General features: G+C 70.8%; 4 protein-coding genes and 1 long non-coding RNA gene across 6 annotated transcripts; 1 reads left to right on the plus strand and 4 right to left on the minus strand.

Annotated features, from left to right (window-relative positions):
* Window positions 1–308: 308 nt before the first annotated feature.
* Window positions 309–1070, minus strand: ISG20L2 (interferon stimulated exonuclease gene 20 like 2; the record flags this gene model as incomplete). Its single annotated transcript, XM_076363968.1, is given in 5 exon segments — window positions 309–400; window positions 403–532; window positions 535–720; window positions 723–772; window positions 775–1070. Coding segments are annotated over 5 exon segments (645 nt in total), but the record flags the coding sequence as incomplete, so codon positions are not given.
* Window positions 1071–1912: 842 nt separating this feature from the next.
* METTL25B (methyltransferase like 25B) lies at window positions 1913–4106 on the plus strand. The gene is given in 11 exon segments (XM_076363965.1): window positions 1913–2083; window positions 2203–2267; window positions 2269–2386; window positions 2388–2489; window positions 2582–2600; window positions 2603–2643; window positions 2753–3203; window positions 3206–3265; window positions 3268–3481; window positions 3563–3750; window positions 3848–4106. Coding segments are annotated over 11 exon segments (1584 nt in total). The 5' UTR covers window positions 1913–1993; the 3' UTR covers window positions 4084–4106.
* A 15-nt stretch (window positions 4107–4121) lies between these two features.
* MRPL24 (mitochondrial ribosomal protein L24) lies at window positions 4122–6044 on the minus strand. The gene is given in 7 exon segments (XM_076363967.1): window positions 4122–4330; window positions 4332–4381; window positions 4493–4623; window positions 4728–4831; window positions 4942–5037; window positions 5166–5358; window positions 5990–6044. Coding segments are annotated over 6 exon segments (648 nt in total). The 5' UTR covers window positions 5346–5358; window positions 5990–6044; the 3' UTR covers window positions 4122–4243.
* Window positions 6045–7321: 1277 nt separating this feature from the next.
* On the minus strand, window positions 7322–15176 carry HDGF (heparin binding growth factor). The gene is given in 7 exon segments (XM_076363961.1): window positions 7322–7409; window positions 7577–7802; window positions 7868–7975; window positions 7978–8049; window positions 8169–8311; window positions 8489–8565; window positions 15073–15176. Coding segments are annotated over 7 exon segments (720 nt in total). The 5' UTR covers window positions 15160–15176; the 3' UTR covers window positions 7322–7402.
* Window positions 15177–16016: 840 nt separating this feature from the next.
* LOC143173825 (uncharacterized) lies at window positions 16017–19017 on the minus strand. 2 transcript variants are annotated; one of them, XR_012997793.1, is made up of 3 exons: window positions 18988–19017; window positions 17496–17591; window positions 16017–16622 (listed from the first exon to the last, which is right to left on the minus strand). It is a non-coding gene; the product is annotated as an uncharacterized LOC143173825 (long non-coding RNA). The 2 variants fall into 2 exon arrangements; XR_012997792.1 differs by lacking the exon at window positions 18988–19017 and adding an exon at window positions 18001–18126.
* Between the last annotated feature and the right edge of the window lie 113 nt (window positions 19018–19130).

Genomic DNA, 19130 nt, shown 5'->3' on the forward strand with positions numbered 1-19130 from the left:
AAGACGGCGGGCCCGAACGGGAGCGGGTGGCGGCGTGTGTGTGTGTGTGTGTGTGTGTGGGGGGGGGTGTGACACCCCCCTCCGCTGCAGAGGCCGGACGGGGAGGCAGGCAGCCCTCGCCCGCGCAGGCGAGTCCCCGCAGCCCGACAAACCCCGCGAAGGGCCCGCGAAGCCGACGAGACGAGGAGCCCGGCCCCGCCGCCATCGCCCCCCGGGCCGCATCGCCCCCCGGGCCCGCATCGCCCCCCGGCAGAAAGGCGGGCGAGGGCGGCCTTGGGGGGTCCCCAGGGGGGGGCGGGTGTCCCCACCTCTCGCTGGGCCTGGCCGAAGGGGACGGCGTTCGCCATGTGCTGCCGTCGAATGCCGCTCCAGCGGGTGCGGTAGTCCACGATGGGGGCGGCGGGCGGACGTACCGGTCGTACACGACGTCGCCCCCGTAGCCCACGATGCTGCAGCGGGCCAGGTCGCTGGTGCGCCCGCCGGGCCCCGTGCCCACCATCTCGCAGTCTATGGCCACCAGTTTGCCGGGGGAGGCGGGGGGAAACCGGGGGCTCTTCGGTTTCCCTTGGCCGCGCCACGGGCCGTCGCCTTCGCTTTCCAGGGAAGCCCCGTCCCGTTGGAACCGGGGGAACCGTTCCCCGAGGCCGCGCCGGGCCGGGCGAGGGAGGCGGGGCCGTTCCCTTCGGGACGCGGCTCGGGCCGGACGGGGTCCGGCTTCTCCAGGGCCCTTCCCCGGCGGCGTCCGCCGCCTCCCGCCTCCCGCCCCTCGGCCCGGTTTCTGCCGGGAGCCCCTCCCGGGCGGCGGCGGCGGCGGCGCCGGCAGCTGCCTCGGCTTCAGCACGCCCCGCCGCTCCAGCGCCCGCCGCCGCTGCAGGAAGCTCCTGTGCTTTCGGTTGCCGGTCTCCTTCTTCCCGGGGCGCTGGGAGGGGGCGAAGTCCACGTTGAGGATCAAATCCGCCATGGCGGGCCCCGCCGGCGGAGAGCGGGCGGCCCCGCCACAGCCCCCAGCACGGTCGGGCCGGGCCGGGCCGGGCCGGTCCTGCCCGCGGCGGGGAGAGGCAGCTCAGCGCCGGGCCCCCCCCCCAGAACCGGGCCCCCCCCCCAGCACCGGGCCCCCCCCCCCCCCGCCAAGGCCCCGCCGCCGCCCCGGAAGCGGAAGCGGAAGCGGAAGGCGCCCCCGCGGCGGAGCGGCGCGTGGCCGGCGGGCGGCGGGGCTCGCCGCCGGCGCGCATGCGCGCGGCCCGGCGCCGGGCGGTAGCGAGGCGAGACGCGCCTGCGCCCTTGGCGGGCGGGCCCCGGCCCGGCGCGTGCTCCCTGGGCGCCGCGCGGCCGAGTGCGCGTGCGCGGCGGGAAGGCGGAGGGGGGCCGGGCGGTGAGTGGCGCGTGGGGCCGCTCTGGCCCCGCCGGCGGGGGGGGCGGCTCTATGGCCCGGGAGGCCTGCGGGTGCTGACGTCTCGGGTGACGTCAGGGCCTGGCGTGACGTCACGGCTCGTCGGCGCTGCCCGGGGGGGGGGGGGGGGGAGGCGGCGGCGGGAGCGTTGCTCGAGCTGCCTGGCGATGGCGCGGCCGCAGGGGGCGCCACGCTGGGTGATGTCACGGGCCCGGTGACATCACGGCTGCGGGAGGGCGAATTGCATCCCCGGGGTGATGCCGTGGCTTGGTGATGTCACGGCCCGTGGGGGGGGGGGGGGGGGGGGGGACGCATTCCTGGGCGATGGCGTGACCCGGTGATGTCATGCTGCAGGGGGTGCCTCACTGGGTGATGTCACAGCCGGGTGACATCACGGCTGTGGGAGGGGGAATCGCGTCCTTGCGTGACGTCACGGCCTGGTGCCGTCCCAGCCACTGAGAGATGTTACGGTCTGATGATGCGACAGCCCTGTGAGGTCACAGCCAGAGGAGGAGGGGGCGGGTGTGTGGCACCCTGGGGTGACATCACAGCCCCGGGGGCGACATCAGAGCCCCGGGGGCGACGACACCCCGGCCGCCCACCATGGCGGCCCCCCCGCCGGAGCAGCAGCGAGCGGCCGACATCATCCGCCTCCTGACGCTCTACCGGCCCCTGCTCGACGCCTCCGTCATCGTGAGTGTCCCCGCGTGTCGTCATGTGTGTGTGTGTGTGTGTCGTCCCCGTCCCCCCCCCGGCATGTCCCCGTGTCCGTCCCCCCGCCCCCCCGCTGACCCCCCCCCTCGTCCCCGCAGGACTTCTTCGCCGAGGGGCTGTGGGCGCAGCTCCCCCCGCCCTGGCAGGCCGCCCTGGCCGCCGCCCCCCCCGCAGCTGGCCGGGCTCCTGGGGGGCCGGGGGGGGCCGGGGGCCGCCTGGCCCCTCTCCCTCCTGGCCTTCGCCGCCGCCGCCCGGGCCCTCGCCTTCCCCCGGGGGCGCCCGGGGGGGGACCCCGCGCCCCCCCTGCCAGAACCCCCGCCTGCACCCCTTGCTCCGCCGTCACGTCAAGCCCAAAAAGCAGCACGAGATCCGGCGCCTGGGGAAGGTGGGTGCCCCCCTTCCCCACCCCCCCCTTCCCCACCCCGCACCCCCTGTGACACCCCCCCCCCTCCCCTCAAATCCCCCCTCTCCCCGCAGCTGCTGCAGCGGCTGAGCCAGGCACCGGCTGCGACCGCGTGGTGGACGTCGGAGCGGGGCAGGTAGGGAGCTGGAGGGGGGGTGGTGACGGGGGGGGACCCCGGGGGGATGCCCCCCCCCCCCAGCTGAGCGTGTGTGTCCGTCTCTGTCCCTGTCCCGTCCCCCCCCCAGGGCCACCTCTCGCGCTTCCTGGCCTTCGGCCTCGGCTTATCCGTCACGGCGGTGGAGGGCGACGGCCGCCTGGCCGGCACGGCGGAACGCTTCGACCGGGAGCTGCTGCGGGAGCTGGGGAAAATGGGGGCGCCGGGAAAGAAAGAGGGGCCCCCCGGCGCCGCCAGAACCCCCCTCGCCGCCCCCAGTCTCCCCTCACCCCCGGGGCCCACGCCACGTGGCCGGCCGCCTGGACCCCGGGGCTCCCTGGGGGAGTTCCTGCTGCCCCCCGACCCCCCGGGGCCGGGCCCCGCTGCCAGGAACCCGCTGGGGGGACCGGGGGGTTCCGACGGGGGGGAGCGGGTGCTGGTGACGGGGCTACACGCCTGCGGGGACCTCAGCCCGGCCCTGCTGCGCCACTTCGCCTGCAGCCCCGCCGTGGCCGCCGTCGCCTCGGTGGCCTGCTGCTACATGAGCTGTCCACCCCGCCGCAGCCCCCCGCTTCTCCCCCCGGCTACCCCCTGAGCGCCTGGGTAGCCGGTTACCGGGCCACGAGCTCTCCTACCGGGCGCGGGAAGCCGCCTGCCACGCGCTGGAGGAGTACGCGGGGCGGTTGGGCGGGGAGAGCGGCCGCCTGCGCGCCCACTGCTACCGCGCCGTCCTCGAGACCCTCATCCGGGCGGCCGACCCCAGCAAGAAGCGCCCGGGGGTGCAGACGGTGAAGAAGGCGCACGCCCTCAGCTTCCCCCAGTGAGTTTGGGGGGACGCCCCCCTCCCTCCCCCTGTCCCCCGTCCCCCCCTCTCCGCCCCCTGGGTGACGTTACCCCGCAGGTACGCCCGCCTGGGGCTGCCCCGCGTGGGGCTGGATCCGGCCGCCGTCCAGCTGGACTCGGAGGCCGTCGGGGCCATGCTGGAGCAGCAGCACAAGGTGGTGGCTTTCTTCAGCCTCACCCTGCTGCTGGCCCCGCTGGTGGAGACCCTCATCCTCCTCGACCGCCTGCTCTACCTGCGGGAGCAAGGTGGGTGCCGGGGCGGCGGCGGGGAGGGGGCGGCGGCGGGGAGGGGGTGGCGGTGGCGGCGCTGCCGGTTACCGACCCTCCTCCACTCTCCCCGCAGGTTTCCAGTGCGCCCTCGTTCCCCTCTTCAACCCCCGGTCCTCCCCGCGCAACCTGGTGCTGGTGGCCGCGCGGACCCCCCTGGGCACGGCGCTGTCGGGCCTGGACGAGGACAGCAGCGAGGACGAGGACGTGGGGGTGGCAGAGCCCCCGGAGAGGGGCAGGACCCCCCGGCTGCCGGTGTCGGGCGCGAACCGCAATAAAACGGGGATTTGTACGGCCCAGGGCTCGGCGTGAGCAAGCCGGGGGCTGCGCCGAAAGCACCGCGCGCCGCAAAGGGGGAAAAAAAAGGGGCGTCTTTATTGCAGACCCCAGCCCAGGGGACAGACCCCGGCCCCGGGGGGGGCGGGGGGGGGGGCGGCGGCGGCGTTTCTGGTTCTCCCTCGTCCCCCACCAGTTAATACCAGTAGGATTTCTTGGCCCTGCGCGTCTCCACGATCCCCATGGCGTCCATGATCTCCTCCTCGAAGGTCTTCAGGGACGGGCAGGTACGTCTTGTCCAGCGCGTCCTCCACCGCCGTGTCCTTCGGGCCGTCTGCGTGCAGCCGAAGGGACGGCGCTGAGCCCTCGTGGGGGGGGACGACAACGGGGACCCGCGTTCCCCTCCGGGGGCCGACAGCCGCCCCCCGTCCCCCTGCCCGCTCACCGATCCACTGCTCGGGGACGATGCCGTCCCGGCGCTGCCGCAGGGGCAAGGGGATGATCCGGCCGCTGCGCAGGGAGACGCGGACCCGCTCGCCCTCCTCCGTGTACCGCCATTCCACCTCCGTCGGCTTCCTGCCGGTAGAGAGCGTCTGGGGGGGGACGGGGACACGGGACTCCGGGTGGGAGGGGGGGGGGCCGCGGTGGGGTCCCCTCAGCCCCCCCGCCGCGGCCGTTACCGGTCCTCGGGGTCCACCAGGGAGATCTGGCTGAGCAGCAGCGGCGCCTCGCTGGCGATGTAGGTCCCGGTGTACTTGGCGGTTCGGTTGACGTAGCGGTAGTGCTGGGACAGGATGGGACGGGACGGAGAGGGGGGGGTCACCGACGGCCCGTATCCCCTCCCACCCCCGCGCGGCAGCCCCCCCCCCCCCTTTGCACCGGCTCCAGCCTCACCGTGTTCAGCCCTTCCACCACCACCCAGTTGCGGGCTCGCACGACCTGGGTGACCATCGCCTGCTTCCCCGCGTCCTTCCCGGCGAGGACCTGGACCTGCGGCGGAAGGAGGGGGTCAGGGCGGCCCCCCCCCACCCCCCAAGCCCGGCCCGCCATCCTGGGGGCAGCAGGAGGGAGGCGGGAGGGGGGGTCCGGAGAAGTGTGTGGGGGGGGGACGGACTCACCGTGTCACCCCGAAACACCTTCCAGTCCTCCCTGGCGATGGGCTCCACGAAGACCTTGCGGCGGCGCAGCCCCGGGGGGTTGCGGCGCTGGGCGGCGGCGGTGTCGGGGCGCCACGTGCCGTGACGGTAACCGGGGGGCAGCCGCAGCCGCCCCGCGCACAGCAGGGCCGAGAGGCGCATGGCGCCGCGGGGGCTGGGGGGGGGGGGAGCGGGTCGGGGGGGGGGGGGGGGCCCTGCCAGGACCCCCCTCCCTCGTGCTCTCCGGGGTGATGTGCCTCGGATGGGGGGGGGACCCGGGCATCCCGCAGAGCCCCCCCCGCCCCCCGAAGGGGACCCGGGTGTCCCGCAGAGCGCCCCCCCCCCCCCCCCCCGCAAAAGGGACCCGGGGCACCCCGCAGAGCCCCCCCCGCCCCTCAGAAGGGACCTGGGCACCCTGCAGAGCCCCCCCCCGCCCCCGAAAGGGACCCGGGTACCCCGCAGAGCCCCCCCGCCCCTCAGAAGGGACCCGGGCACCCCGCAGAGCCCCCCCCGCCCCTCAGAAGGGACCCGGGCACCCCGCAGAGCCCCCCCCGCCCCTCAGAAGGGACCTGGGCACCCTGCAGAGCCCCCCCGCCCCTCAGAAGGGACCCGGGCACCCCGCAGAGCCCCCCCGCCCCTCAGAAGGGACCTGGGCACCCTGCAGAGCCCACCCCCGCCCCTCAAAAGGGACCCGGGCACCCCGCAGAGCCCCCCCACCCCGAAGGGGACCCGGTCACCCCGCAGAGCCCCCCCCGCCCCTCAGAAGGGACCCGGGCACGCAGAGCCGCCCCCCCCCCCCCGGTCACCTCCGCGTCCCCCGGCCTCTCCCGCGGCTCTCGACAGGCGGGCGCGGTGCACGCCGGGACGCGTAGTCCCGCCGGGCGCCGCCGCAAGGCATGCCGGGAGCTGTAGTCCGCAGCCCCCGCCCCCCCCCCGGCGCGGTGCGTCCTGGGAGCGGGTGGAAGCGGGGCCGGAGGGCGCGCCGGGGGCCGCGGGGCACGCCGGGAGTTGTAGTCCCCGCCCGCGACCGCCGCCTCCCGGCCGGGCCCGGGGCGGCCCCGGGGCGCGGTGGAACCGAGCCGGAGCCGGGGCCGGGGCGCGGGGCCGAGCTGCGGGGCGGCCGCCGGCCCCTCACCGCCTCCCGTTGCCTCCTCCCGCCCGGGCTCGGCCCTGCAGCTTCCCACGCGGGACCGGGGCGGGGGGGGCGGGGAGCTCCGCGAGGCCTGGGCGCTCCCCGGGGCCGGGGGCTCCCCACGGCCGGCCAGGCCCCTCGGTGGCGGCCGCCGCCCCCAGCCCGGGGCAGCTGGGAGCTGTAGTCCCGCGGCGGGGCTGGCACCCGGCCAGGGCTCCATTTTCTGCTGCCGTCCATCCCTCCGTCCCGTTCCCGGGGCTGATCCCCGGGGGGCGAGGGCGCTGCCGCCCGGGAGGGGTGGGGGGTGGTGGTGTCCCGTCCCCCCCCCCCCCCACCTCCCCGAGCCCGTCCAGCCGCAGGGACGCGATGGAGGCACGGCTCCGTCGCCAGCCGGGGCACACAGCGAAGCCCCGGCCGAAACGGCCCCTCCGCGTTTCTATTTTATTAAACGTCTCCCCCCCCCCAAAAAAAAAACCCCTGTCCCCCCCGGCTCCTTCCCTTCCCTCTCCCCAGGCACAGCCCGCAGGTCCCCGTTCGCTCAGATCCCTTTCCGCCTTTCCTTCTGGTCCCCCCTCCAGCACCCAGAAAACAACCCGGAGCTGCCGGTGGACGCCGGAGCCCCTCTCCGGCAGCGCCCCCCCCCCAAAACGCTGCGGCGTTAGGGGAGCCCAAAGGGGCCCAAAATGGCCAGCACGGCGGGAAGGGGCCGACCCCGGGGCACGGAGAGGCCGGGGGGAAGCGCTTTAAAAAGGCATGAATCGCTTTTATTTCAAATCGACTGATCAGCCCCCTAGAAATCACTAATACAAAGCATGCGCCCCACGACGGCGGGGCCGGGAGATGCGGGTCGGTTCAGGGGTTCGAGTTACCGGGTTTCTCTTCATTTCTCTCTCTCTCTCTCTTTTTTTTTTTTTTCTTTTCCTTTTCTTCTTCTTCTTTTTTTTTTTTTTTTTGAAATTTCATTTTCCGTTTGTTTCTCTTGTCCGGAGCTGCGGACGCGACGAGCCGATGAGGGTGAGACGGGGCAGCACCCAGGGAGCCCAGCAGGGAAAGGGCAGACGGGAAGATCAGCTCGCCGGGGAGGCCGCTACAGGCTGCGAGAGCCAAGAAGAGACCCCCGGCGCTCGGTCACGGACCCCCCACGGCACCGGGACCACCACCCCCCCCCCCCCCCCCGCGCCGCCGGGGACGATCCCCCGTGCCCGGGGTGGGCAGGGAGGAGCCCGGCTGTTGGGGACGGGGGTCACCGCACCACCCTCACCTCTCCTTGTGGTCTCTGACCTCCTCCGCGCCCGCTTTCTCCTTGCCCTCCTGCTTGGCTTCGTTGGCGTCCGGCACGCCGGCGGCGTCGCTGTTCTTCTCCTTCTCCCCTTCGGCCGTGTTGGGTTTCGGCTCCTCCTTGGGGGCCTCTTCGTTGTCTACCTTCTTCTCCCCTTCCTGCCCCTCTGCCTCCTTGGTGCGTTTGGGGGAGTCCTGGGCGAGGGGAGCTCGGCTCAGCCCAGCCCCGGACCCCCCCTCGCCCGCGTCCCCGTCGTCCCCGACGTCCCCCTACCTCCAAAAGCATCTTCCGCTTTCCTCTTGATCCCGGCTTTCTCGTTCTTCTCCTTGGACTGCTCGTCGATCACCAGCTTCCCCTCCTCATCGCTGCTGCCCTCCGCGTGCCCTTCTTCTCCCCGTCGCCCTCCGGCTCCCGCTCCGGCTCGGCATCCTCGGGGCAGGTCTTCTTCTGGTGGGCTGGGAGGGGACACGGGGGACTCACAAGAGGGGGACCCGGGAAGGGGGAACGGGGGGGGGGGAAAAGGAGGCGGCCGGAAGGGGATACGAGGCGCCGGGACCCCCCCTCGGTTCGCGACGCACCTGGTAGCCGGAGGCTTTGACGGTGGGGTTGTTCTCGATCTCCCACAAACCTTCACTGAACCCTTTCCGTTTGTTGGGTTTCCCAAACTTCTCCTTGCATTCTTCATAGGGGAAGAGGTCTTTGGGCCCCAGGAATGCCCTGCCCGGGGGGAGGGAAGCAGTGAGGGATGGCAGCCGAGGTGGGGGGGGGGGGTGGGGGTGGTCTCGCCTCTCCCCAAAACCCCCGGGGCCATCGGCAGCGCTGCCCCACGGAAGGGTCGATCGGTCAGTGCCCCCCCTCGGCCCCGTCTCCCGCGCGCGCCGGGGCCCCACTCACGTTTCGTGGGTCCCAAAGAAGAAGACTTGGTATTTATTGGAGGAGGATTTTACTGCAGCTTCCGGCATCTCGTCAATCTGCGCGACACAAAAGACGGGGTCAGAATCGGGGAGAGCAGAGCCCCGGCTCCCCCGACGCTGGGACGTCACCCACCGGCTGGGACACAGGCATCCCGCACGCCGCATCCGACCGACCGACCGAGGCAGCCCGGGGAGGGAAGAAAACATTATTCCTCGGGAATTCACCCACCGGCCAGCGACGTGGCGGGCAAGAACAGCGGTTAATGAAACAAGCGGCTGTGCCCACCGGTGCCGGTCAGCGGGGGCTCCCCTTCTCCCCCTCTCCCCCGTGGGGATGGCCGAGGAGCGGCCGCCGTAAGCTCTTGTCTAGACTGGCTCAGACATATTTAGCTCAGCAAATTCGCGCGCGAGGCGTGCCGGTGGCACCGGTGAAGCCAGAGGCATCGCCTCCAGCCCTGGGTCGGGGCGTGGGGATGTGTGTGTGTGGGGGGGAAAAGCTAGGAGGTGTCGGGGTGCCCGGTGACGCCGTTCTGCTGCTGGGACACACGCCACCCCACACCCCCCCCCCCAGCCGAAACGGGGTCACGGGCCGCGGGGGCGGCACGGCGAGGACCGTGGGGGTCCGCGAGCAGCCGGCGCTGACCCCGCCGGCAGGTGCCGTTTCACCGAGCGTGAATATTCCCGAGGCGCCACGCGGGAATAGAGCGAAAGCGACTCCGGCTGCTTTTTATAGCGTCTAAAAATAAACACACACACACACACACACACCCCCCCCGCGCTCCAGCCAGCGCGAGGAGCGCGGCCATAAATTCCCGGAGAAAGCCTCAAAGGGAGGTGGAAGGAGCCGAGGGAGGATGCGTGCGGGGGTCTCGGGGCGGGTGCCAGCACGTCACCGGGCAGGAAGGTGCCAGCGCCGGCGGCCGGGGCGCTGGGTCCCATTTCCAGCGCGCTGCTGACTCACGGCACGACCTTTGCTAAGTCACTGCCGCCCCCCCCCCCCCCCCCCCCCGGCTCGCCGAGCCTCAGTTTCCCCAGCCGGCCGGGCCAGCGCGGAGCCGGGGTGCCGGCGGCAGGGCTGCCACCGGGGTTTTTTTCACCTGCCTTCCTCCCGGCGTGTCACCGACCCATCTCAAATGCAATGCTCAAGGGCCAACATGGCCAAGGGTTTCTCCCGGTTTCATTCCCAGAGCTGGGAATACCGTGCAGCTTCACTCCCCAACATCCAGGAACTAACACGTGCCATTGCGCCGGGTGGCAGTGCCGGCACGGCCCCAGGGGCAGCCGGGCGGGTTGGGATGCCGGCAAGGGGCTCCGTGCAGGCACCGGGACGCGGTGGGCAGTCGGTGTGATGTCCCGTGCGTGGTCCCTGCTCCCGGAGAGCTGGACCGGGGTGGGATGCACCTCCACGCCATCCCCACTGCCCAAATGTGGGTCAGGGCATCCGGGCCATCCTCCTGCATCCGTCTTCCCGGATCCAGGGTGTGTTTCGGGATCGGTGACGTGCCTCCACCGCGTCCCGGAGCTCCCGGCACTGCCGTCCTGCCCCAAAGCCCCCCGTTCGCCCCCGTCCGGCACCCCCAGCTGCACGGAAGCATTTCAGGAGCAGGGACGGGACGAGCGGGGACGGTCCCCGGCGGTACAAAGGTCAGTCTCGCCCTCACACCGGCCACCACGCCCCGGCGGGACCCCTGCCCGCCCGCAGCCCCCGGCACTCGCCCACCGAGCAGCCACCACCGCAGCAGCCGGGAGCAGCGGCTCGGTCCCCACGCGGAGGAGAAAATATGAGTCAGAGGGGCGGCCGGCCAGCCCGGCCCCGCCATGGGGATGCTTCTCTGCACGCCATGTTTCCGCAGGTCGCTGCCGGGATGATGCGGCAAAGGCCCCGCCGGCCCTGGAGCCCCCCGGGTGAGGACACGGCCCCCTGAGCCCCTCGCAGTGCCGGGAGCCTGGTGGAGACCCTCCCGGCTGTGCCATTCCCCCAGCTAGTTTTAAAACCTCCTTCCCCAAGGAAAGGCGGCACACATGGCGTCGAGGGCAGCGGGGACAGGGACGGCTGCCCCATGGCACCGTGGTCCCCGAGCCCACCGCCGCCCGTCCCCATCCCCACACCAGGAACCGTCCTTGGCCAAGGTCGCGGCACGGCCGAGGGACAGGCAACGGTGGGCCCGGCACCGGGGAAAGCTCATGTCTCCCCCACGGCCGATCCACATGGCAGCCAGGATCCGCCGCCCAGCCCGTCCCGGCGAGCGACAGCCCCTTATCTGCCCCTTCTGCACCCCAACCTTCGTCCCCGGAGGAAAGGATGCAGCATCTCTATCTGCAGGGGCAGGCGGGGAAGCCGGGGCGCGGGGAGATACGGGGAGGCGGGCGAGATACCCCGGCAGGGACGCCGATAGCGCGGGCAGGCGCCGAGGGTGGAAACCCTTCCGAAACCCCTGGGGGGGGGGTGTTGTGTGTCTCACGCCGCCCAAAGCGTGCTGTCCCCGGGAGCGAGCGCAGCCGCGAGGGCTTCGCTCTCACCGGAGGGCTGGGGCTGTTTGGAAACCCCTCACCCCCCCTGGAGACACACCCCCCCCCCCCAAGGCGAGGGGCTGGCAGCCCACCCAGCTGCCAAACTGCCCCGTGATGGTCAACGGGGGCTTGAGGCACTGCCATCTGTTTGTCCGACGTCTGTTTGTCCAACCCCGTCGCTCGCCGGGAAGGTGGCAAAGGGCGGGGGGAGGGGGTTAAAGGGCTGCGGTGCTGGGTTAAAGTACACGCGTGCCCGTCGCCGTTCCCCCACCAGCTCCTACAAATGGCACCGGTGTCACCAGCCTGTCCTTGCCCGGGGACCTGCGGACCACGGGGCTGGCAGGGTGGGGGTGTCCAAAAACAAGAGGCTGGGACAGTCCCCCCCCAGGAGGGAAAGCTCTGGAGCGTGGCAGGGGAGGGAGGGGGCACGTACCCCGGTGTGGACTCTGCCCCCAACCTCCGCACTTGACCTTTGCAACCGATCCTCGGAGCGCGAGCGGAGCAAGGCTGGGAGCAGCCGGCCCCTGCGTTGGCCCCGGGGGACCCCGACAGCACCGGGGTGCTGGGAGCAACTCAGCCCCTGCCTCAGTTTTCCCACTGCCGGACGAAGGCTGGCAAGCGGGAGTCTGCTGTCAGGAAGGGGGAATTAATGGAATTAATTCACGTGGGTCGCACACGGCTGAAAAAGCACGAGGTGGGGGGGGGCCACACACGGCCGGGCTGGGGGCCTGGGGCATCCCTGAGCCCCACGACAGCAGCCACGCACCCACCCGGGGCCATCCCCAGCCCAGGGGCCATCGCTGCGGCCCCCTCCCAACGCCCGGGCCGGGCACTGAGCTCGCCCGGCCTCGGTGGCACGACGCTGGGGCAGAGCCCCGTGACGCTGAGCTTCTCCCAGCACCGGGCAGCCCTGGCCCTCCGCCGCCGGCAGCAAACTACCCCGTTTCTTCTCCAAACAGTGGCAAAGCGTACGGCCGGTCCTGCCGGCCGGATCCGGCCCAGCAACGAGGAGCCCTCCGCCTCCGCCAAATGCCCGGTGATGGGAACAGGAGATGCTCAGGGAGGGGGATGCCGGCGGTGCCGGGACCCCCGGCGCGGTGCACCGGTCCCTGCCGCGCTCCCACACCCTCTCGGCGGGCTGTAAGGAAGAAGGGCTGCGGATCCGGCCACGGCAAGAGGGAAGCGCCGACGGGTGGGCGACAGCGAGGGTCCGGGCGGCGGGGACCCCACGGAGATGGGGCGAGGGGAAAGAGGATGGACTCCGTGTGCGGGAAGGCAGGGGTCCCGCTCCGGGCGCTGGCGACTCATCTCCCTGCTTTCGTGCCTCAGTTTCCCCCTCTATTCGGTGCTGCCCCTTTCGGGGAGAGGTTTCCACCGGGGCGGGGAGGGGGGGGGCTGAGCTGCCGGTGTTGTGGGACCACGAGCGCCGTCTCCAGAGCACGGGCCAGGGGAATAACCCCCACCTCGCCGCGGTGCCTCCGGCTCTCTCCCCCCCACCGCCACCCCGGCTCCATTTCTTCCCTCGCCATTTCTTTCTGCTCCAGCCACACCTGGTCGGAAACAAATATCCCAGCGAACGCCACGGGCGGCCGGGTAACGTTTCATCACAGCGCCTGATTAGTCACGGGCAAACCCTGCCTGCTTCACCTCAGCCCGCGACGGGATTAGTCACCGGAGGGAGTGCAGTGGGGGGCTCGGCCCCTTCTGCAGAGCAGCACCCCAAAACACACACACACACCCCCCCCCACCCCCTGTTCAACCCGGCGTCCCCCCGGGCTCGGGGAGGGCAGCCTGTCCTGACCTCCCGCTGCTTTCGGAGGGGGGGGGAAAACCTGCTCCCCCGCCTGCCCGAGCGGCCCCGAAACGCTCCTGCCATGATGGTTGGCGGTGAAACCGGCTGCTGGGAGCCGAGCACGGCGTGCAACCCGAGCGGGCCTGGCCCCGCGCAGCGTACGCAGGCGCTAATTTGGTCTCCGGGAGCTCAGCCCGGCACGAGGCTGCGCGAGCCCCGACCCGGCTTCCCCCCCCCCCGTCCCCGTCCTTGCAGCGACGGGGCACGGGGGCACCCGTCAGAGGGGCTTTTCGGGAACCGGGGCCAAACCCCGCCGGGATGCGACGGATAAAGGAGGACGAAGCAAGGGGTCCGCGCTGGGGGCCAGGGGAGCATCGCTTCCCCCCCCTCCCCAAAGGGAAGCGGTGGTGGAAGCGGGCGCCGGGCTCCCAGGGATCCCTCTGGCTCCTCCTCGCAAAGCCGCTTTCAAATGCGCGTTGGGAGGCCAGTGCCAAATCCGAACGCCTCCCCACCCCCCGTCCCCGGCCTCCCCGCCAGAACCCTACAAACCAAACAAAAGTTATTCAAACCCCAGGAGGGGAAGGAGGAGGGGATGGCGGGGGGGCGGGCGGGCGGGGGGGGGGGGGGAGATCCTCGGCCTTTAAAGCCCGCCGCACTTTGCGATTCCTCCCCGTTCCGGTTTAATTTGGGGGTTTGCAGGCGGCCCAGCTCCCTTTGCAGCAAGGCCCGGTGGGGGGGGGGTGGGGGGGAACACTCCAAGGAAATTTTAAACTGCATCATCAACCGCTTAAAAATAACCAGCGACGTATTCTGTAGCCAGAGCTTCCCCCCACGGCCACCCGGCCGAGCCGCCGCTCGGCCACCCGGCCTGCCCGGGGGAGGATCGGGCCCCGATGGCTCTCGGCGAGCGTGGCCGAGGTGCTTTATCCTGGGGGAGGGGGGGGGGGGGCCCTCATGGTACTGAACCCCCCCATCCCCAGACGCTCGGGGACCCCCCCCCGGCATCCGCTCGGTGCCCAGGACCGCTGCTCCGGTGCGAGCGAGCCGGGCGAAGGCGGCGGGTCCGGCACCCCACCTCGACGCCCCCGCGTGTCCCCCCGTGTCGTGTCCGTGTCCCCCCCCCCCCCCCCGAGTCCTAAGTCCTCAGTAATTATATTGATTTTTCAAAGCCAAACTCCCGGCGAGCGCTGGCACCTATTTGGCACCCGGGGCCCCAGCGAGAGGTAAGGCCACACGGACGCAGGGGACACGCTCGGCGACCCGCCGGCGAAGCCAGGAGGATGGGGGGGGGGGGTGGTGGTTAAGCCCCCCCCCCCGGTCTCCCCCAAATCATCGGTGAGGCGGAGCGGCGAGCCCACGGAGCGGGAGCGGCGTGCCGCCACCCCGACGCCTCGCGGGGGTCCCCGCTGCCGGCTCGGAGCCGGAGCACGGAAGGGGGGGGGGGGGGGGGGGGGGGAGGCCGTGGTGCGGCCCCACGCGGGAACGGGACACACCCCCCCACCCCCGACCCACCGGGCGATGCCGGGGTGGGGGGGTGGAGGGTCGAGGCGGGGGCTGGCGCCGGCCTCGTGCTCCGGTGCAGGATGCGGCCCGGGTCACGGCTCCGTCCCTCTGCCCTGGTGTAGGGGGGGGGGGGGCTCGTCCTGCCCCGTGGGTCCTGCGGCGGGGACCGAAACGAGCAGGAGCAACCCGGGAGGGGGGTCTGGGGGTGTCCCCCCACTCCCACGCGGTGGCAGAAGCCACGCGGGCCCCCACCCGCGACCCCCCCACCTGTCTCTTCCCTCCCCCGGGAGGGAAATAGCACAAAAGGGGCCCGGGACGTTGTTTCCAATATATTAAATCCCCCCCCCCCCCCCCAAACCACAACAAAATAACCCGAAAGCGCTTCCCCAACCCCCCCCCCCCCCCCGGTAACGAATCCCCCCCCAACTTTTCCGCGCCGGGGAGCGGGGCCCGGGCCCGGCCTTACATAAGGTGCCGGTAAAGTTGGATCCAGCCGAAAACCGGCAGCCCCCCCTCGCCCGCCCCCCCCCCCCCCCGTCCTCCGCTGCACCGGGAGAGCCTGACCTCGGTGCAGCCCCCCCCCCCCCCCCCAGCCCCGCTGCAGCCCGGCCCCGGGACACCGGCTGCGGCGTGCGGCCGCCCGCGTTATGCAACGGGGAGCACCGGGGGGGGGGGGGGGGGGGGGAACCGGTGGGTCCCGTCGCCTCCGTCCGTCCGTCCCCCCCCCCCCCCCCCCGGCTCCTTCCCCGGTTCCTTACCCGGGCGGGCCAGTGCGGGTAACCCTTCATCTTGGCAAAGACGAGGTCCCCGCATTTGTATTCCTTCTGCCGGTTGGACCGGGACATCTTTGCTGGCGGCTCCTCCCGGGAACGGGGCGGGGGGGGGGGGGGGGGGGGGGAAGGGGGGGGGGGCGGGCAGGGGAGAAAAGGGGGGGGGGGGGTGTTTGTTAAGGATGAAGTTTGGGAGGCAAAACCCGGCGAGGCAGGGATTAGCGAAAAAGAAACAAAATAATAATAAAAGAAGGAGGAGGAGGAGGAGGAGGAGGAGGGGAGGGGGGGGAGGAAGGGAACCAGCGGCTTCTCCTGCCCCCCAGCGCGGCGGGCCCCGGCGGAGAGCCCGGGGCGGGGGGGCGGCGGCGGCGGCCCCGGCCCGCGGTGCTAGGAGCGGCGCGGCGCGGCGGCGGTGGGTCCGTGCCCCATGCGGTTGTTTGTGTTTGAAATTCAATTGCTCCCTCCCTCCGCCGCCAGCCCCAGCCTCCCCCCCCCCCCTCCTCCTCCCCTTCCTCCTCCTCCTCCTCCTCCTCCCGGTGGATGCGCTCGGAGGTTCGGCAGCGCTGCCTTGCGCACGTACAGCCACCCACCCGCACCCACGGGTGATCGGGGAGAGGAGGGTCCCCGGGCGGGCTGGGCTCGCTGCGAAATACCCGGCTGGAGGGAGGCAGCCACGCTCGCCGTGGTGCAAAAAAAAAACCCCAAACCAAAACCCCAAACCAAACCCCAATCCCCCCAAAAAAACCCAATAATAAAAATATATCCAGCTGCAGGTGGCTTTGGGGGTCGGGGGGGGGGGGGGGGGGGGGGATGCCTCCAGCTCAGACTTGGTGAATAATCGTGGATGTGTCACGAGGAACAGGGACAGAGCCCGACACGGCCACCCCGGCGCGACATCGGAGGGACGCCCGGCCGCGGGCTGGCCGCTGCGACCTTGGAAATGGAGGGGTCCGGTGTAAAACCAGCATAAAACCAGCGTAAAACCATGTAAAACCAGTGTAGTGGCACCCCCAAAACGCCACATCCCGGCTGCAGCCGAATACGTCGTAGGAGAGGGAGGCCAGCTTTTAAAAAGAAAGAAAACAAACAACTGGGAGCGTTTTGTGCCCGAGCAGCGGGCCGCCTCGGGTGCGCTCCCCCCTTCGCCTAAGGCCGAACAGGCAAAGCATTTTTCTTCAGAAAGACCCTGTTCTGCAGAGCCCGGGCCAGAGGTACCGGGATTACTCACGGCACGCGAAATAAAGCCTGTAGGAAAATCTTTGCGTGCCTGGGGAGGAGGTTCGGCCCGCCCGGCCAGGCTCGGCGCGGGGGTTAGGGGGTGACTAAGTCACCAGATGAGTAAGTCGTCACCTTGGTCTCCTTCCGCCCCCAGCGCTGCTGCTAAACGCGTCCCAGCCTCAGACTAAAACCGGCGAAGCTCCGGGTGTCGGGGATTTCCTCGTCGGGGTGACGGGGCTCAGGCGCCAGCGGGGACGTTGTGCCAGGCGAGGCTGGGACCTCCCGGCAGCGACGGGTGCAGGCCTGGCCCGACCAAACACCTGCGATTAAATTAAGCCCAGATTAAGCTGTTTGCAAGACTAGAACCTCCACCGTGACCTGTCAGTCGGGGTTCCTGGGCTGGGCTCTTTTCCTTCCATCCCCCCCCGTGCTTTCCTTGGCTTAATTTCTCCTAACGAGCCACAGGGTAACACAAATAAATAATCGGAGGGCTCACAGCTGAAAGCAGGACTCCGCTGCCCAGGGGTGAGAGCCCCAGGAATCTCTATCTTAAAACAGAGAAGACGGACAAAGGGCGAGGGAAACAAAGATTTCTCCCTCCTTCCACACAGCGAGAGCAGGGCCTTGTTTCAGCTCCGTCCCTCCTATCTCTGCCCGGGTTACCGCCGATTTCCCCCCCCCCCCCCCCGCAGAGGATGAGGACTGCCTCGCATCGAGGCTCTGGGCGGTTTAACCTGCTCGCTCAGTGCTTCTCGGGGACCGGCCGATTTTACTTTTCAACAGACCCAGACATTTATGGAGGAGTTAAAAATAAAAATAAATAAATTAAAAAAATCTGCTGGGGAGATTCCCAACGCGTTCCCAAGGATTTCAGCCCAAAGGGTGCTTTGCCGGGGAAGCGATCCACAAAAAACTCCCCGTTTCCGTCGTGCCGTGGCTGTTCTCCGTTTTGGGTTTCCATTAGATTTGGAGAGCGGGTGGGCAGAGTTGTAAAGGAAAGGGGCTTAAACACCTCCGTGACACCCTTGGGGGTTCAGGCCTCCTCGACAAGGGGTTCGCTCTACAAGTCACAGCCCGCACGCGCGCGTCACAGCCGAGACGAGGGCTCGCCGTTTACTGGCGGACGGGGAACCTGCAGTCTCGGGGAAAGGGGTTTCCGCGCCGCCACAAAGAAAAGCTGACGCAGACGGGACCTTCTGCGAGCCAAACCGGTCCCGCGGCCACAGGAACGTCCTCCTCCTCAGCGTCCTTGTGCCAGTACCGCTCGGCTTCGCTCTTACAGGTCTCGGCTGCGTGAAGAGTGGGGAGAAAACGTACCTCTAAGTGTCGCAGCTACTGAAAACCGCGTTCACCTTTCCCCCTCGCTCTCAGAGGCCTCAATGCCTGTTTTTAATACAGTATTTTTAATACTCATCAGTCCTTCAGAACGCAGGAGGGGTGGGATAGGGCACGTTAGCTGGGTTTCACACCGTTGGAAACGATAAAGGGCTCGCGTCACAGGCTACGCTTCCCATCTACCTCGATTCTGTTTGAATTACTTATGCCGGTACTTTGCAGCAGCTTGGCAAATTACTTCCCTGGGCTTTGCATCGGGGACCCAAATTCAGAGCCCAGCTCTTTTCTTATTAAGGCCAGAACGAACCAGAAGGAGGTCACCGGAGTCAAACCTAAAGTCAGTGAAGAGCTAAAGGAACCAACCCGCCGCGAGGGAGTCTTGGCCCAGGGTCCCTGCTGCCACAAAAGAGAACTCCCCTCTCCACCCCGCTTCGGAAACGCCTTCCACCAAGACCCACAGCACTGCCTAGGCACAGCTCCTGCCCCGACATTAAACAGGCAGGGATGAATAGGCAGGAAGGGAACCAGGCAGCTGGCAGAGAGCCGCCCCCCCCCCCCCCCCCGTCGCCCTGTCCCCCTGCAGTGACACAGCAGCCCAGCGCCGGGGGACCCGCCGGCTCCTCCGGGCACGCCGGGAGCTGTAGTCCCCCGCTCCACGTCCCGGTTTGGCGATTAACTAGGCGACCTGGCGGGCAGGGCGGGGAAAAGGCCCCGGGGGAGGGCGGCGGGGAGCGCCGGGAGCTGTAGTCCGGGCGGGCGGCCTTGGAGAGGGCAGCCGGGCCCCCCGCACCCGGGCGGGGCGAGTAAACCCCGGGGGACCTTGGGCCGGAGCCCACCCGCAGCCCCGCGGAGGGAAGCGGGAGCTGACAGCAGGCCCCGGACAGGCCCCACGAAGCCTGGGGGAGGCCGGCTTGGTTCCCCCCCCCGGCTCTCCCCGAATGGAGCGGGGCTCGGGCAGGCCCCCTCCAGCCGCCCCCACGCCCAGCGGCCCTCACTGGGAACCACTCCGAGCAGGCCGCACCGAGCCAGCCCCTCCTCGGCCCGCGGCTCAGCCCGTCCCTTGGCCTCCTCGGAGCCTTTTGGGGGGAGGCCCGGGCCCCTCGCGGCCTCCAGCCGGGCCAGGCCGCGCTTTACCTCAGGGCCTGGCCGGGCCTGACTAGGCCGGGCCTAGTCCGACTAGGCCTCACCTGGCCGGGCTTGACCGGGCCAGGCCTAGCCTCGCACCTAGCGCCTCCCCACCCCTTACGCCGACTCCCCCCACCCCGTCCCGGCTCCCCGGGGCCTTCCCGCCCCTCTGGCGCCTCCCGCTCCCCCGCCGTGTCACGTCCCTCCCCGCGCCCCCCCGCCTACGTGGGGCACGCCGGGAGCGGTGGTCCCGCCGGGCGGCCGCGCCGACTACACTTCCCGTGGTGCCCCGCGGCGGGGCGCGCCGGGAGGCGGGCGGGGGGGGGGGAGGCGCGCGGGGCGCGCCGGGAGTTGTAGTCCGGCGGCGC

Source organism: Aptenodytes patagonicus, unplaced genomic scaffold (assembly GCF_965638725.1).
Source record: "Aptenodytes patagonicus unplaced genomic scaffold, bAptPat1.pri.cur scaffold_326, whole genome shotgun sequence".
Classification (NCBI taxonomy): Eukaryota; Metazoa; Chordata; class Aves; order Sphenisciformes; family Spheniscidae; genus Aptenodytes; species Aptenodytes patagonicus.